The 17,331-nt window shown below is 38.0% G+C and overlaps 1 protein-coding gene across 5 annotated transcripts in view; it reads right to left on the bottom strand.

Annotated features, from left to right (window-relative positions):
* Positions 1-2,213: 2,213 nt before the first annotated feature.
* The window catches only part of Tsp26a (Tetraspanin 26A), a 76,145-nt gene continuing 61,027 nt past the window's right edge, over positions 2,214-17,331 (bottom strand). For 3 of the 5 annotated variants that reach the window (XM_076810047.1, XM_076810039.1, XM_076810073.1), the window contains 2 exons: positions 13,361-13,477; positions 2,214-11,284 (listed from right to left, as the gene is read on the bottom strand). In XM_076810047.1, the coding sequence (XP_076666162.1) occupies positions 11,216-11,284; positions 13,361-13,477 (186 nt within the window). In that variant the 3' untranslated portion in view covers positions 2,214-11,215. The remainder of the gene's footprint in view (positions 11,285-13,360; positions 13,478-17,331) is intronic. The other 2 variants (XM_076810057.1, XM_076810065.1) reach the window with 1 other exon arrangement.

The following is a 17,331-nucleotide window of genomic DNA, read 5'->3' as shown; positions in this document are numbered from 1 at the left end:
CAGAGACAATACTGGACAATACTATTATTTACATATTATAAATATAGGTACTATAAAGTAGGTATTATTTCTAATTATCTCTAACATTGGACAGTGTGCAGGGCATGGGGCAAAGAGAAGGTACATTGAGGTACATGCTGGCAGTGATGCCAGAATCGTGGGGGTGGTAGCGGCGGACACTGTTGCCAGATTGAGCGCGTTATCGTGAATTGGGCGATTTTTAGCAAAATCAAAATTTTGCGTAATCCGCAAACCGCAAATTGGGCGATTAATAAAAAATAAATTGCTCTTTCACTTTTTGTCCTTCCTTTATTTTTTTATATATTATCGGCAGCTTTTTAAAAAAAATAGTAAATATCACTTATTTTTATTGTGGTTACACGGGAATCCCTCCCTTAACTTACTTTTAGATCTGTATTTATATTATCATGTAATCCAAAGAAGCGATAATTTTGATTCAAAACATTCCATTTGTATTTTGGCGCCATGCAATTTGCTTGGTTGCGATATTGGGCGCCTTTTCCTTTACGAGTTTGCGCCATAGACCATAAGTTTCTAGAGGTGGACTCATAGCATACATATGTACATATACCATAAAAAACTTCAAAAAAGCCAAAAAATTACGTTTTTTTATGGTAAAACTTCAAAACAGTAAAAAAAATAGATATATTACATATTGTATTTTCCAATATAATGATTCAGTTAATTGATTTTATTCCCAATCATTCCTTTAATCGATTCTTCCATGCTTTTATGGTATATATGTATGTAGACGGAACAAAAGCTGGGACTATCGGCGAAGGGAATGTAGGCTTGAAGGGGAAAAGGCAGAGGTTCACATACAGGCACGTCGGTTAACTTCGGAAGCATTCGGCATGCATATCCACTGCGTTACCTGATTTGCCTGTACCGCTCCCCTTACCGCGAATCTTACACCCCCCTCAGCTTACGTTCCGTCTACATATATGGGTGGACTAGCCAGGATTTCGGTGGATGACCGTGGATGACTATGTCATACTTGTCCGATAGTACGTAGGCCCCGTGGGTCCAGTGATGCCCGAATCGTGGGACGTGGGCAGGGCCGGCGGAACTCATTATTCATTAAGAACTCATTAGGCGCCAGCCGAAGGGGCGCTAAAAAACTATATCACACGCTTAATAATAAAGGAATCCAACTCTCACATATACAAAATGTAAATGTAATTCTTTTTTTTTTGTACCTCGAAAAGCCAAGACATATGAAATAGAAATCAGGTGCAAAAATTTGGGGACGCCAAATATATTCTTGCATTAGGGCGCCAACCATCCTTGCGTCGGCCCTGGACCTGGGATATCATTGCCGAAACCCAAGCGGATGAGTCGCGATCAGGCGGTCGAGTGTTCAAATCTCACTGCGCCGGTTTTAATTTTTTTTTTTTTAATTATACTCTAATTTCTCAAGTTTCTAATTTCAGTACACCTGTACCCAAGTACACATCTACCTACGTACATATGTACATATATACCTTTTGGTGTGAAAAAAAACAAGTTATTGGAAGTTCCTAAATCCTCCCTTTTCCCGTTTAATCCATTTTATTGAAGAATGTGTAATATAATATAATATAATATATATATATATATATATATATATATATATATATATAAAAGTAGAATGTAATTAGAGATTCTAAAATTTAATGCATTTGTAACTCCTGCAAATAGTTCGTTTACATACTTACTTGCAGAACGTTAAGTAAGAAAGTCGACGTGGCGCGCGAATATGAAGTGAAATTCAATGGTCAAGAATACATTTTTAAATGGATTCAGATAACAAAATAACTTGAGTATAATAACTTAATATTATAATAGTTTAGCAAACCAACGATGAACTCTTGCAAATGAAGAGCCCTTATAGAAAACACTGTAAGTGCCAAAAATCAAACTCTATACTATATAGTATTACCACTGGCACCTAGAACACTTTCCGCTAAAAAAAAACAAAATTTGTAATGTTAGCACTTACAGTGTTTTCTACAAGGACTCTTCAGATAATGGCAAAATGTCATAATTTTCGATCTATGCGTGCTAGTCGAAGTCAACTGTTCGGATATAAACGGGGAAGAGCCGAAGAGGAATTAATTGTAAGTCATCTAAGAATAAGTAAAACAAAAATATTAGAACACAGTTTGCAAAAGTGCAAAAAAAAACTATCTGTAGAATTGCGAAAATTGGAATTATTGTAATTCTTATTTATTCATCATGTGCAGATGAGTATAAATATTAATTTTTTCATAAAAACATTACAGTAATCTCTTAGCTATTTCGGGAAAAGTATATAGTCGTATTTACATTTCAATCACAATAATGATTACACTTAGGAATATGTGCTACTTACTCATATCACACAAGTGTACAGTCGTATAATAGTTTCAGAAAACAGTCAATTATAAGAGAAACACAAGGAATGGGGTAATGACACGTCACGATATATTATGTGCTCCTTTACTAAAATAGTTTGATGATAAAATATCTAATGATTATTAAATAATCATGGACAGCTATAACGTTAACATTTTTTTTTTCAGTTCTTCTGCTCTGCTCATACATACAATCATGCATTAGTTACAACAGAATATGTGCATCACACAATGAAACACCCTTAGAATCAAGAAAATCCATTAACCATTTTGCCTCTATGTAGATATAAAATATCATTCTGCTTTTTATAAATATTTTTTAATAAAATCTTCTATGGCGCGAGATGCGATATAATATTTGTATACTTAACAATTAATTTCTTGACAAAAGATTATTGCTATTATCGATCTTTCTAATTAAGATAACTAGAGTTAAAGTACTTAGCTGTTATGGATTTATAAGGGCAGTTAAGTCTGTACTGGGAACATTTTATCTTTTATTACGTTTACTAAAACATGATAGATGTTACAAATTTCTTCTTTTTTTTTTTAAAGGAAGAGGCAATCATGTTTAGAACGGCACCACGATCGAGTCGCGTCGCAAAAAGCCACATTTCTACATAAATCCATAATGAAACACAGAAATTCGAAACCGATTTTTTAAACGATCCTTTTGGCACGAAAATTTATTTGTTTCGTCCGACATCGATACTAATACAGGTGTAATAGTAGTTGCACCGATTACAATAAATCGGCTCTCATTTTTCACATACACATCCTAATCGTCGCTGATCATCCGGCAACGCATCATTATTATACACAGTAGTCGCTTTGTTCAGTTCATTTGTATTGGACAAGTAGTCTCAACTGGACTATCTTGGCCGTTTCTTTACAAGTATGTACATGCAGGATATTTACATGACCTTGAAAAGGGTGCTTTCCCCACAAAGGGGTGATTGAGACTTACGAAAATACGAAAAGAAAAATTTACTAGTAACGAACAATTGTAATGTTTTGTACATCAATTTCTATCGACAGAGGAATTACACAGTTGCAAGAAACTATGCGTTATATGTACGAGTTAGAAACGCTGATTTTCTTCTATACTTTAATGCGTTTTTAAGCATTGAAAATTCTGAGAAAAACAATTTAGTATACAATGGGGGAGGAAATATTAAAACATACCTGAGAACCAAAAGTGTTGACGAACTGAAAGAAGATGCAACGAATTTCTGAGAAATAAAATCACAACCAATGAAGAAGAAACTTATAAACGATGTCTTCTTTATTACAACGAAATTTAATGGTAAAATAATTGTAAAGCGTACGAAAACGGCATGTTGTACGTCATTGGCAACCATTAATCACATGAGTATAGTTTTATCGTAAAATTCTGTGTTAAATAATACAGTAAAACCATCATCATCCGAAATCGTGTAAGAAAAGTCTCTGCAAATAGAACGATCATTGTTGACTGGCCATTGCGAGCGTTAATAAAGATATCGTAAATATTAGTATCAGAAGTGGAAATACACAATAACGGGCCACCTTAAAAAATATCAAGGATTCCCTGTTTGGAAACCAATTATCTTTTTGGATAATAGACAAAATGCTCGAATAGCAGAGCACTGGGGCAACGGATGTTCGGAAGCACGATGTAGATTTTACTGTACCATGTTCAAGAACTTGACAACTAATCCTTAAGCAGCAAAATATATCAAACTATCGTATCGCGTGAATTTCCAATTCCACTAGGGGCTAACGTACGAAGTACACAGCATACTTCCGCTTTTACATTAAAGTTCCATTGAAAATATTGTGCTTGATTCGCACGCGAGCTTCGTGTACGCCTTATACTTGTTAGTACAAATCTAGTAATCACTCGTGCGTCGTAACATTTATGTATTCTGATAGTATATCAAGTTGGGAGTACATTCATTTCACTGAAATGAAGAACATATTCATTTATACGACACAGCTCGGCAGACACAGGCGTACTTACAACGTGAACGTGGTAATAGTTAGTTATAAAAATTCAATTTATTCTATTCGAACGCCTGCTTCCGATTGTACGTTATGGTCCGAATCAAATATCCACAATCGATTCCATGAAAGATTTTTTATTACGGATAATACATGCCTGCGCGAGAAACCTGGTTCCGTCTTGCCGGCACACTTTGTATGCATAGTTTAAAATCTAGCGAGTGAATCGATTCCACTTTTCTAAAATTCCAACACTCCGTTCGAAGGAAACATAACGCCATGGTCAACGTACACCATGCTCGAGCATGAGGGAATGTAAGAAATTAAGGGTGCGACACAGGGCCTTGGACAGATACGTACATCGATCGAATTAACTTTTAAATGTAAGGTATTGCAGGTGCACCGTGCAATAGCGAGGTCCCTAAGTAGTTTAGTGGTGGATTTAACGGGCGGCCGGTGAGCAGTTGCCGCCTGGGCCCCTGCCCATAAGGCCCCCACAAGGCCCCATCTTCAAAAAGAAAATTAAAACTGTATCCAAACGCTATACGCATTTTGTTTCCCACAATTTTCATACCACACGCGTGTAAATTTATTTGTGATTCTGTTATGTGTACAGGGAGGCCCAGGGCCGCCTGGGCCTTTTTTCCCTTCAATCCACCACTACCCTCGTTGCGCATGCGCGTTGAAGATCTCACTGGTTACTTGGTATACATGTAATACTATGCGTTTGAGATATAAATATAGATATACTTGTTACGTGATCCGTATACTCCTTTTCAAACTGCAAGTTTGTCGAGACTATCGGATCAGGTTAGCGGAATAAGTTAATCGAACGATATAAAGTTTTAGTTAATTGGACTTAGCAGAGTTCTAAAAATATAATTAGTTCCTTTAGCACGGTTTTCATGGTAAGGAATTCAGAAAAATGGCAGTGTCGAGGCATGAACTTATGCATGTGATCATCAAATGACATTATAATCAGGAGAAGATACCTAAAACGAAGGTAAGTGTAAACGCGTGGAAAAATGAGTAGGTATTACCAGTGGCGGATTTAACATGGCGGCTGATGAACAGTTGCCGTCGGGGTCCTGCCCAGATGCCCCTCCAGAGGCCCATTTCCAAAAAAATTATGATTAGGTACAGGTATCCAAACACCACTTTATTTTTCGCACCGTTACACCTCCGCCCGTTTGTAGTAAATTACCCCCTCATTTTTCCGAAAAAATGGGCCCCTCAGAACGTTTGTCACCTGGGCCTTTTTTCTGAAATCCGCCACTGGGTATTACATGCTTCCAAGGTTTCTTTCGTTTTCAGGTTTTCAAAGGTGTCTGCTAAATCCAATTCTGTTACACTTATAATGAGTGAGAAACTATAATCGTTATGTTAATTAATTGCGTTCAACTTAATTCTCCCGAAAGATTTATGATTAATTAATATCACGCATAAACACCATGGTATTGTAGTGGAAACTCCTTCGCAGTAGATAAGATAATCGAAGTGATCAATATTCAAGGACGAATGTTCTACCAGTGAGCAACGACAACCATCTTCATTTAATTGTCGTCTGATTAAACACATTCCTTCGATTGATCTATCTAGTAAAAGGCAGCGAGCCTCGTCGAGAATTTCCTAGAAACCTTTTGCATACAGTGCATCGAAACACAAGAGTTAATAGTATAAAATATTCAAGCTTTCGCATGCATACCCGAATTAGAGTGGACAATACCGTACATAGGTATGCCGAGCAATGGTGCCATTTTTTTGGGGGGGGGGTGGGGGGGCAAATTAACACGAGGGTATTTAAAACAAAGAAGCTTTTGAAGCCGCAAAGAGACCGTTAGCTGCCAGCCGCTCACCAGCAATGCTTCGACACTAGATCGTCTACCAAACCTCGAAACTAGTCATCGCTACATCCCCACTTTTCCATCTTCTGCTCGGGCATGCGCACTACTGCTCGACGCGCCTATAATACTTGCTTCTTCCGCGGCGGCTCGGCGCCAGGCGATATACATATATATTTATACGTTCATATAAAAACTATTTCATCAGGAAACATTGAGAAAATAAGGATCATACGTATCCTATGGAGTTCTGTTTTACAAGACAACATTCTCGTCGAAACTGAAAACACTTTGCGTACTCGCGATCCAGCCGCGCTCTGTTACCTTTATGCCCTATCACTAGTTTGAACTCGATACTTTCACGTAGTTGTTTCTTCGGTAATGTTCAGACAAGTTAAATACGCCAACGAGGTTCGAACTTGGAACGTTTCTTTTTCTCTTGCTTAGTAGATAGATATAGAGTTACAAACAAGGTGTGATTAAACGCGAAAATATTTATTCACCCTTTTTTTTCTTCTTCTTTTTATTTATATCCTTGCCTCTCACTTTCTCATTGCTGAGGACTGGTTAACAAACAAATTCCTCGAAAGAAATCCCATCGACTAAGACAGCGAAGTGTTAAATTTATATCCGAAATTGATGTACCAAACGGACGGACTAGAATCACTACATTTCGCGAGTGAAATTACTTCTAATTGGAACGCGCGCGCGAAATACCCATCGCGATGGGCATTTCAATTTACTGAACCAAAAATGCACGCTGTTGACGCTCAAACTACCGCAACGGGATGATACTATTATATAACACAGAACGTAATATAAATTATCGTTTCAGATGTCGGTATGATTGTCATTCTCACACTGTCCATTTTCTTCCTTATTTTTAGCAGTAGTTTTTATAAATATATTTCGCTCGAAATAGGAGCATGTCATTTATTTATTGAATGTGCTAATTAAAACCTGTTAATGATTGCCTAATTTGGTTAAATTGCTTCTCGGAGTATTGCAATTTGCGATACCTTTCTGTTTAAAATAATTCGTTATAAATACAAACGAAACAGTGTTCTCATCGCTTTTTGTATTACCAGTGCATTCGAATACTTAGGATAACATATATTCATCGTGACTGAGAAAAATAAAATGGACGTTCCCTAGCTAGAAACATTGAAGTCAATATTTGAAATTGGTTCTACTATTCTTAATTATAGCTATTGCTTCAGTGTTACCTTAGGCTACTGGTTATACACAAGAAAGTTTATACATGCGTTTTATTTCGTCGTTCGTTCTCGTAGGAAACAGAAATTCAAAAATATATCTCCGTTTGGTACGTCTATGGATACATATTTTCATAGTTATTAGCAAATGTGAGTTTATTTTTCTAATAAGCTAACATAACGAACCCGCACCCGCCGATTTGGATGAGACTGCAGATTTGCAGAATAGCGAAAAATATTTGCCACGTATTTTTTGTTATCGGCAATCGTTTATATTGAAGGGGTGAAAACAGTCCCTAAAGTTGGGGGTCGAAAACACATTTTCTGAAATATTTCGAAAACTATTAGGCACAGAACAAAATTTGTTTAAGTCTAAGTTTTTTTTTAAAGACGAATCGTGCTGAGTTTTTAGAAAATTTCAGAAAATACGTTTTCGACCCCCGAATTTAGGGGCTCTTTTCACCCCCCTCGACATGGAGGATTGCGGATAATAAAAAACACGAGTCAAATATTTTTCACTATTCTGAAAACCTGCAGTCTCGTCAAAATCGGCGCGTGCGCGTTCGATACGTTCCCTTGTAAGTGCAGAACATAATGAATTTAATGTTCTCCAAGAAGCACACTTAGCGAGCTAGTACATTCACACTGCTCCACAGATCATATCGATGTGTCCTCGGTAGAGTAAAAGGTCGAGACGAATTTCTTTTATAAAAATAGTCGAAACTAAGTAGATACAATAAACCAACCCCTTTTGAATAATTACTATCCGACTGGACGAAGGATCAACTTAGAAGATACCCCCAAATATCTGGACCTCCTTTTCATACTTATTCCCTAGCTTGATAGACTCATTACTAAAACGCTGCACTCGAAAGACGGAGTTAAAACATTCGTTACATTCTCTCGTATTTAATTCAATGCTTCTTCCAATAACAAAAATCTCCATTTTCTCCTTAATTTTAAATAAAAAAGTAATACAGGAGTCTGACTTCTTGCAAAGAATTTCTAATATCCGTACATATAGAACAGGAGTGTCGAACATCCCCACTCCGAGAGCCGCACGAGTCGGGCCCTGGGTCAGCCGGTTCCCCCACTTATTTTTCTCCAGGCGTTGCACGAGACCCGGCAGGGAGATGCGGCACCCGGAGGAGAAATTCATCAGAGTGAAGTAGGTGTGGAGGGGGCCGTTCTCCTACGGCCCTACGGGCCAGGCGAAGCGGAGAAGGAGCCACTGCGGCTCGCGAGCCGCTAGTTCGACACCCCTGATATAGAACATCCCCTACTATCAAGAGAAGATCCCGAACCCGAAAATTCAAAAATTTCTGAAACTGTGTGAATATCTAGGGAATTTCCTCCTGATTACAACAAAAATTTTGTTTGCTACCCAAATTAACTCGAAGCGGGTGAAATTAACCCTTGAAAATTCGGCTATTTCCCGATTTTGTGTTATAACTCGCGAACTGTAATAGATATAAAAGAGTTTCAAGACAAATGTTACTTCTTTTAATTAGATCTATTATTTGGTAAAAATAAATGGCTTTACAGTTCACGAGTTACAACACGAAGTCGGAAAATAACCGGATTTTCAGGGGTTAATAAAATTACACCCGCTTAGAGTGAATTTGGGCAGCAAACAAAAATTGCGTTGTAATCACGAGGAAATTCCCTACACATTCACAAGGTTTCCAAATTTTTTTTAATTTCCGGGTTCGGGATTTTCCTATGTAAGTCCACCCCCAGGTTCACCGCAGTAATTAAAACCGCGAATACATGAAACACTAATTTCCATAAATAATCTCAGCTCACAGGCACCTAAAACCGTAAATGCTGAAGAGATCGACAGTATCCAGAAGAGCAATGCAGTACAGCATCCCTAATCGCCATGTGTGCCTCAACGTACATCGGCATTCGCACAATAATTCATTAGAAAACGAGCCCTTGCTTAAAATCAGTTGTTAACGTGCCCTATCGTTAACACTGTCGAAGAATCCGCTGGCTCTCGAACTCGCGGTAGCTAGCCACTGTGCTTATCCGCTCCCCGGTTGTGTGACAACAGTAGACACGTCACGGCAGACACCTGGCCTGTCGATGAAGGGAACATGGCATGGCGACGAGCAACGGAGGATCAATATGCTTGGAACGGCCGCGGCAAACCGTTTTAACAACCAATTGGGGCAACGGAAAGTGATTGTGTACTTATGTGTTACGTAGCTTCCACTCTTGTGACGGCATCACGAGAGTTCGCTGTGCGGTGGAGCCAGTCCTGCCCACCGCGCCCCCACGACATCACGTCAATTGACTTTAATGTCTCGACACACTGATCCCCATAAGCTGGACAGCCGTTATTGCGGCGTTTTTGTCTCTTCTCCTTGATCTGCGTGCCTTTGAGCCGATCGACTTTCTCATTCTACATACACGAACTATGTCAACTCCACTGAACGGTCACGAGTCCTCTTGATATTCGCCGTGGAAAATACTTTACGGGCTTGATAAGTTGAAAGTTTCTTGATGTTTCGTTGTTGGAAAGAGTGCATGTGTCTTCTTCTCTTCTGAATTGTTTATCATTCTTGAAAGAGGTAGTGTATGATTGTACGATAATGAAGGGAATGAGGGGAAGGCAGGGTGCCATTTCGAGGTGAAGTTAAACGTAGAATTTAAATGAAAATTATAATAGACTCCTTCTATTTTGGCATGTCTCGTGAGCGACTTGAAACGTTAGATAGTTTTAACACAGTGCTGCCCAGTCTAAGTTTCAAATCTTTGGGCTTTTCCATTCCCAATATTATTGTAGTTATAGGTGGCATGGGTGTAATGAAGTAGTGGCAACAGTAGGAACTGAAAACGGTACATTTCTTTAGTACCAGGTGCGCAAGGTCCATTTTAATAATTCAAGGGTAGATTCAGCATAGCTTTTGGATATTTTACATTAATGTCTGAGACACACCAAGGTGGATAGGCGTCTTGGCCCTGTGGGGCCTTATAGGGAGTAGCAAAAACACATTTGGTGGTTTGCACTTCTCTATTTGCATGCCACTTAAGTGTGCATCAAGGATTTGCTATGTCTGCTTCACCTATAACATGGCATAAAGGAACTTCAAACGTGGACAGCACTGTGTTAATTCGTTGTACTAAATTCCTCGTGTGCTGAGGCTAGCAATGATTTGCGTCGAAAGAAACAAAACTACAGTGCGAAGGGTGCCTTTTTAAAGTAACCATCATTTTACATTTGTAGTCCTTCACCATCAGTCGTTGCCAGCCTCTAAACTAGAAGTCTGAAGAGATATACCTTTAAAGTACCTACTCAGATTTTCTTTCTATCCAGATTAACTTATACGTAACAAATGAAAATTGATCGACGAAAGGAAACTTTCACTTACATCGCCATTATGGTCTCCACGTTCTCTTATTTACTTTCCGGCAGCAAACTGTCGGGGTACGTTGAGCAACGGTAATATTCTATTATCATTTGAATGACGTACCAATTGATTGGGCAACGGAGAGCTGGGAGTCGAGAGCTTTCGTGTACGATGCTCGTGAAAAAGCGCGATCTTTTCGAAGTTGCTGACACAGTGGAGGGACAGAAAATTTGGCGACATTTGTATTTCGCTAAGTTTCCTCGGACAGCTCCGATCCTGCACTTGTCACGCGGAATTGTGTCGACTCAATCGCCGGAGGCCTCTACCCTTTTTCACGATACCTCTGACGATTTCCAGCTGGGTCAACGTGATAGATTAGCATCTATAAATACGAGATGCTAGACTGCCGTGGGGGCTCTGGATTGTCAATGCCACTTTGCCTTTTGCGCGAATATATCCGCTCGGAGGTTTTGGGCGAAGCAGATTCCCAGAATCTGAAAACGAGAAGAGAATCGTTCAGCTGAGTATCGAAGCAGCTCGACCGGATTGAAACCTGGGGTTAATCCGTGCCTCGAAATTGGACTGATACGTCTCGTAATCTGTAAAACGATAGGAATGACCGGGTCTGGAAAAATCACGAACGTGACATCGTTATCAGTCCGCCCGCACAAATTAACTTATTTAACTAACGATTGGTTAACTGCATGCAACGTCTATTTACCAAGCATGGTACATAAAAAGTGTCCAAAACGACACGGGTCGATTTTAATAATCGAGGGTGTAATTTCGCCAGGATACACTAGTTACCTTTTGTTCTATTGTATCGAGTTAGAAGCGAAACTAGAGTTAACCCTCGGACAACCGTGGCTGGGTCTATTCTGACCCAAGCTCTCAAGAGCCTCGCCGAACTCCACAGCTCGTATTGGATAACTTGTCGGCGATTGTTCGTAACGAACAATCGATCGCTCCTATCGGAAACACAGTTTTTTTTTTTTTTTTGAAACGATATCTAGAGTTTGACGTATCACTTGCTGTAAGAAGATGATTACGTTCCAGAGCGATAAAAAAAAGAAAGAATGGTGTGCATGGGTCTAAACTGACCCAGTCACGGCCTGCTACTTGGTCGCCAGTGGCGGCGTCCTTCCGAGGGTTAAATCTGCGGTAAAACAAAATGCACTCGCATACTAGGAATTACATATTAACACTTTGAGTGGAGGATGCTTCTGGAGAATTTCCTTTCAAATCAGCACTTTCCGTGGGATCGCTACTGCCGAGAAGGTTCTGTTCAAGAGGTTACACCGCTTTGAAAATGGAAAAAAAATGTTTTCCCCTTTAAATGTAGTTTAGAGCCCCAAAATGATTTTAAACGTGTTGTTCGCAAAATGACGATTTCGGCAATCGGTGCGCAGCATAACTTCTACAATATTCATTTGATTCGCTTGAAAATTTGAGAGGAGCTTTTCAATTCAACAGTTTGAAAAAATATGTAGCGGTTTTGCGATATATTAAAAACTGGCATTACTACGGACACTTTTATACACAACTAAGTAGCTTTACTACTCTGCTCTGCCCGAAATTTAGATTCCGATTTTAAAAGAAAACAATTTTTTTTAGTTTCTGAAGCACATTTCGTGATCCCAGGGTTTATAGATTTTTCATTTTCTTTATCATTCTCTCTCTCTCTCTCTCTCTCGCTCTCTCTCTTAAAAAAAAAAAAAATTAAAGGCAGCTACTTTTTCTACATTCTAAAGTGGTGTAACTCCTTCACTCAACCCAGCAAGCATCGACTCTCATACTCTCCAAAAGATATGAACGTGAAAATATGCAGAAACCATGCACGGGGTGCAAATACTTCGGCGTGACGCCACGCCGATACCACTCAAAGTGTTAAGCATCAAACTAACCATACGTTTGATTAGAACGTTAATTAGTATCACATCCAGATCGATATTTTTAGACGTAACAAACATTCGTTTTATCAGGTCGGTGCAAAAGTTCGTTCGCTTTATTGGACCAAAATCTTTATTAAAAGCAAAGATATATTACTTACACGTTTTTTAAATCAAAGTATTTTTCATGGCTATCTATGACCCTTTGCCACTTTCCTGGTAAAAGTACAGTGGGTGCAAGAGACGCGGGTCCCGGGCCGTACAGGCGCCCCAGAAAAAAAGGAAGAATGGAAACAAGGGAAAATAAAAAAGAAAAAATGGGAACTGGGAAATTTAACTTTACAAACTGACTCGAATTTCACGCCGTAACACACAAAACTGGCAATACTATTTGGTGAAAAGATGTTATGCTCTTTTACCGCTGAGAAATTGCTTGAGGCCCCAAAATATTTCTTGCAGTCTGCAAGTAGGTGTAGCAAAAAATTGACATGTCCATACAGCTAATACATATTAATGAGCCAACGAACAATTTCCACCGACCTAATATACGCAACGCATATTCGAAAGCATTCCAACGTGCTATTATAACAAACTATGGAACTTACAAGTTACAAGATAAGGGTTGCACGAGATAAACACGTGGTGAAACAGAATAGGCGTGTATAAATTAACAGATTATACCTGTGCGAATGCCGTACCAACCGCGCTAGTGGCAATTGCAAGAAGATTTCGTTCCACCCATTCCTCCCCAGCTTGAATGCAACCTTTTTCATAAATCACTTTGGCAACTTCAAAGTTCTGTAAAACAAAGGCGATCGGCTAGTTTCGCTTACCGAGACATTCTCGAGCTTCGCAAGCATAGTTTGTTAGTCCGAAGTGAACAGTTCGGCAGAGATAGCGTTAGAGCCGATGAGGGCACAAAGTGGCCGCCAGAGAAGAAAGTGAAAGAGCGTGTTTGCTTAAACTCGCACGTTTCGCACTCTGTGCACGATTGCATTGTTCTTTTAGATAATAATTTCATTCCATTGAATATATGAGTAAGAGTGGTTCGCTACTTTAAAAGACAGAGTGTACCGGAAGTCGGACCCATAATTTTATATTGCTCCTATCTCGGAAACGGAGGCTCAGTTTGCAAAATGGTAAGGGGGTTTTCGACCCCCTTTGATGCATGCGGCTCCTAAAATAGAGCAATTTAGACTGCGTGGTAAAAGTATAAAAGAAAGAAGAGATGAAGAAACGGTGTAGTGTATTAAGGGATTTTTTAGGACCAAGTTGAAATAAATTTTGAATATACATAATGCATTGGGTGTGGTACCGAATTGAATCTTCCCAAGTTACCTAAGTTATTGCCTACCTATACTACACTTGGGAGCTAAAAAGAATGGACTTGAAAGAAATACGAGTCCTATTGTTTGAAATTTTAAATATTGAATTAACGAGTGATTATTCCCTGAAAGTGTGTGTTTGAGGACAGGGGTGCAAACCCCTGCTACCGAGCTTCCTCGAGTACTCGAAGACTTGCGCCTCACGAATATTTGGGTGATAACCATTGCCAGTGAAAGTTCAAACAGAATTGTTGACCGAGTAATAGCTGATAAGTGCCACTAGACTTCGGCCTTTCTTGACAGATGAAGGGGAGAAGTCTGAACCCTTCCACATCTCTATGAAGCGGACAGAGGAAATCCCTTGTTTAATCCTGATTCTTGACACCCTCGCTTCCCATGAAGCCTAGATGGGGTTGTTTCGCTCATGCTGCTCACAGAACGCTCCCAGTGGAGCCTTTCGTAAGTCTCACAAAGAATGGTCACGATCTCGACCGTCGCCTTTGACACGAAAGTGGGCTGGAAATATTAGGGCCGATAAGTGTAAAGCAACTCTGGAATATTAAGTACCATTGCTTGATGATTTCTATGAAAAATGGCTTCGAATATAAAAGTTTTAATTTCGGTGAGTTGACTCTATTTTTCTGGGAAATTGTGGATTTTCGTGTTCGAAGCCAATTTTTATAAAGACGACCTTAGTAAGTACTTAATGTTGCTTAAGTAATAGTAGTGTAATAGTACTTAATATTACTTAAGTAACAGTAGAATAATAGTACTTAATATTACTTAAGTGATAGTATAATAATAGTACTTAATATTAGTACTTAATATTAGTACTTAATATTAGTTCTTAATATTAGTACTTAATATTAGTACTTAATATTAGTACTTAATATTAGTTCTTAATATTAGTTCTTAATATTAGCACTTAATATTAGTACTTAATATTAGTACTTAATATTAGTACTTAATATTAGTACTTAATATTGGTACTTAATATTGGTACTTAATATTAGTTCTTAATATTAGTACTTAATATTAGTACTTCATATTAGTACTTAATATTACTACTTAATATTAGTACTTCATATTAGTTCTTAATATTAGTTCTTAATATTAGTACTTAATATTAGTACTTAATATTAGTACTTAATATTAGTACTTAATATTAGTACTTAATATTAGTACTTAATATTAGTACTTAATATTAGTACTTAATATTAGCACTTAATATTAGTACTTAATATTAGCACTTAATATTAGCACTTAATATTAGTACGTAATATTAGTACTTAATATTAGTACTTAATATTAGTACTTAAAATTAGTACGTAATATTAGTACTTACTACTCTTAAGTAATAGTAGTATACTACATAATACTTAATATAGCAGGATTTGTTAATGCCCGTGGTGCTAATGAAACGCCTATGAAATTAGTCCCAAGACCTGGGAGATTGACATAGTGCACGCCGAAAATAAGTCGAGATTTGAGAGTACCTAATTTATTTCGCACGAGGCATTGTTGCCGAGAAAATCGTGTTTCAAGATATTTCCCGTCACTTATTACGGGCACACTTTCTCTGGTTTGAAATCTTTAAGGATATCTTTGTCGTAACCATTCGATATCACGAGCTTGAAGTCTATTCTTATACGGTTTCCATTTAACTTCTAAGGGAAAATGAACTAGGTCATCGAGGACTATTCTCTCTGTGAATCGCGTTTGCTCCATTTTTGTATACCAATTGCGAATCGAATAAGATCGTGGTAAGATAAAGAGTCAATTCATTTGTAGTCCTAGTGAATAAAAGATTGAGTGATCTCGAGTCACAACTTTAGTATTTCAGAAGAATTTAAATCTTAATGTGACAGTAATTCACATTACGCATACTCCCATTCACTTATGATCAAGATCTAACGCAAAATTATGATTAATGCGCATACAAGCCAAATATCGTCGCGATTTATTGAACAATAAAAGAGTGAGCTAATTTAGTATAATTGCAGAACTGAGTTATTGCATTGTAATCTGTACTTACCATTCGAATGAAATTCGTTCGAACCACGAACATAAAACGCGTTATTCATTAGTACTTCCCGGTGCTTTTCTAACATTTCCAACTTGCCTGAGTACTTACTTGTATGTAGTCATCCGTCTAGTACCGTTACTTACGTATATTGTGCATACAACTTGCAAATATACAGTGCGATTCAATACAGATTAGTACCTCGAATAACTCCTTCACTTTTAATAATATAAAAAGATAAGAATATATTTTGTGTAATAAATTGTATCGAATATTACAAAATAATAATTTAGAAACCTCACACCTTTTCAGATATTTAAGACACAACTTACAATTACACAGAACATAGTATTTTTATATCACATAGTCTCACAAAATAAAAACATCCCAGATTTCACTTAAAATAGTCAAAGTGACTTTAAAATTTAACACGGTGAGATTTATAAAAAAAATTCTTTCAAGCGATCGACGCAAATCATTCGACACAATATAGTCTTTCTCTGATATATATTGTATTACAAAAAAAAATAAAAATAAAAAAAATCATTCAAGGTGCTAAGCTACGATAATTTACCGTAAGCAATTGCGAATCGTTAGGCTGGGTACAGACTTGAGGCACGAACGCGAACGAGGCAAGCCGAGGCAGAATGAGCATGCAAGTGTTGAACTTTCGTGGAGTTCACAGACTTGCAACACTTGCATGCTCATTCTGCCTCGGCTTGCCTCGTTCGCGTTCGTGCCTCAAGTCTGTACCCGTCCTTATAATGTGCTCGAAGCAAATTAAAGGGAGAAGTAAATAAATAGGACGATGCACCTAATGAATGAGTACACATCCACGTCACGTTTACATGCGACATCACACTTGGGATTCGCCATTACAATAAAGAATGCATAAGTGTCAGAAGTTGAAACTTTCTCGTCATACACTTTGCATTATGCCAGCGCGATGCATACTTGGCGGCTTAACGTTCATGGTTACATTGGTTTGACATCGGTCGATTGTTTCGCTACATTATCTGAACTTTATACTCTCCGTTATATATTTTCCTTGCGAGTGAAGATAATTGATTGGCGCCTTATAAAGGTCAATATATTTATAACATTGTTAATTATAGAAAGTTTTTATTATAGAAACAAGGACAACGCAAGAACCTTTTCATAAACCCTTCTGCAGCTCGTGATTGGTATTTCAGACATGTTCAGCCAGTGAAGACACTATTAATTTAAAAGAGTCATTGAAAAATATGGAAAAATATGGAAAATGTTATAGATTATAATATGAATTACTTTTTATAACACTAATT

Source organism: Andrena cerasifolii, chromosome 1, assembly GCF_050908995.1.
Source record: "Andrena cerasifolii isolate SP2316 chromosome 1, iyAndCera1_principal, whole genome shotgun sequence".
NCBI lineage: Eukaryota > Metazoa > Arthropoda > Insecta > Hymenoptera > Andrenidae > Andrena > Andrena cerasifolii.
This window is presented reverse-complemented; position numbering and strand designations above follow the sequence as displayed.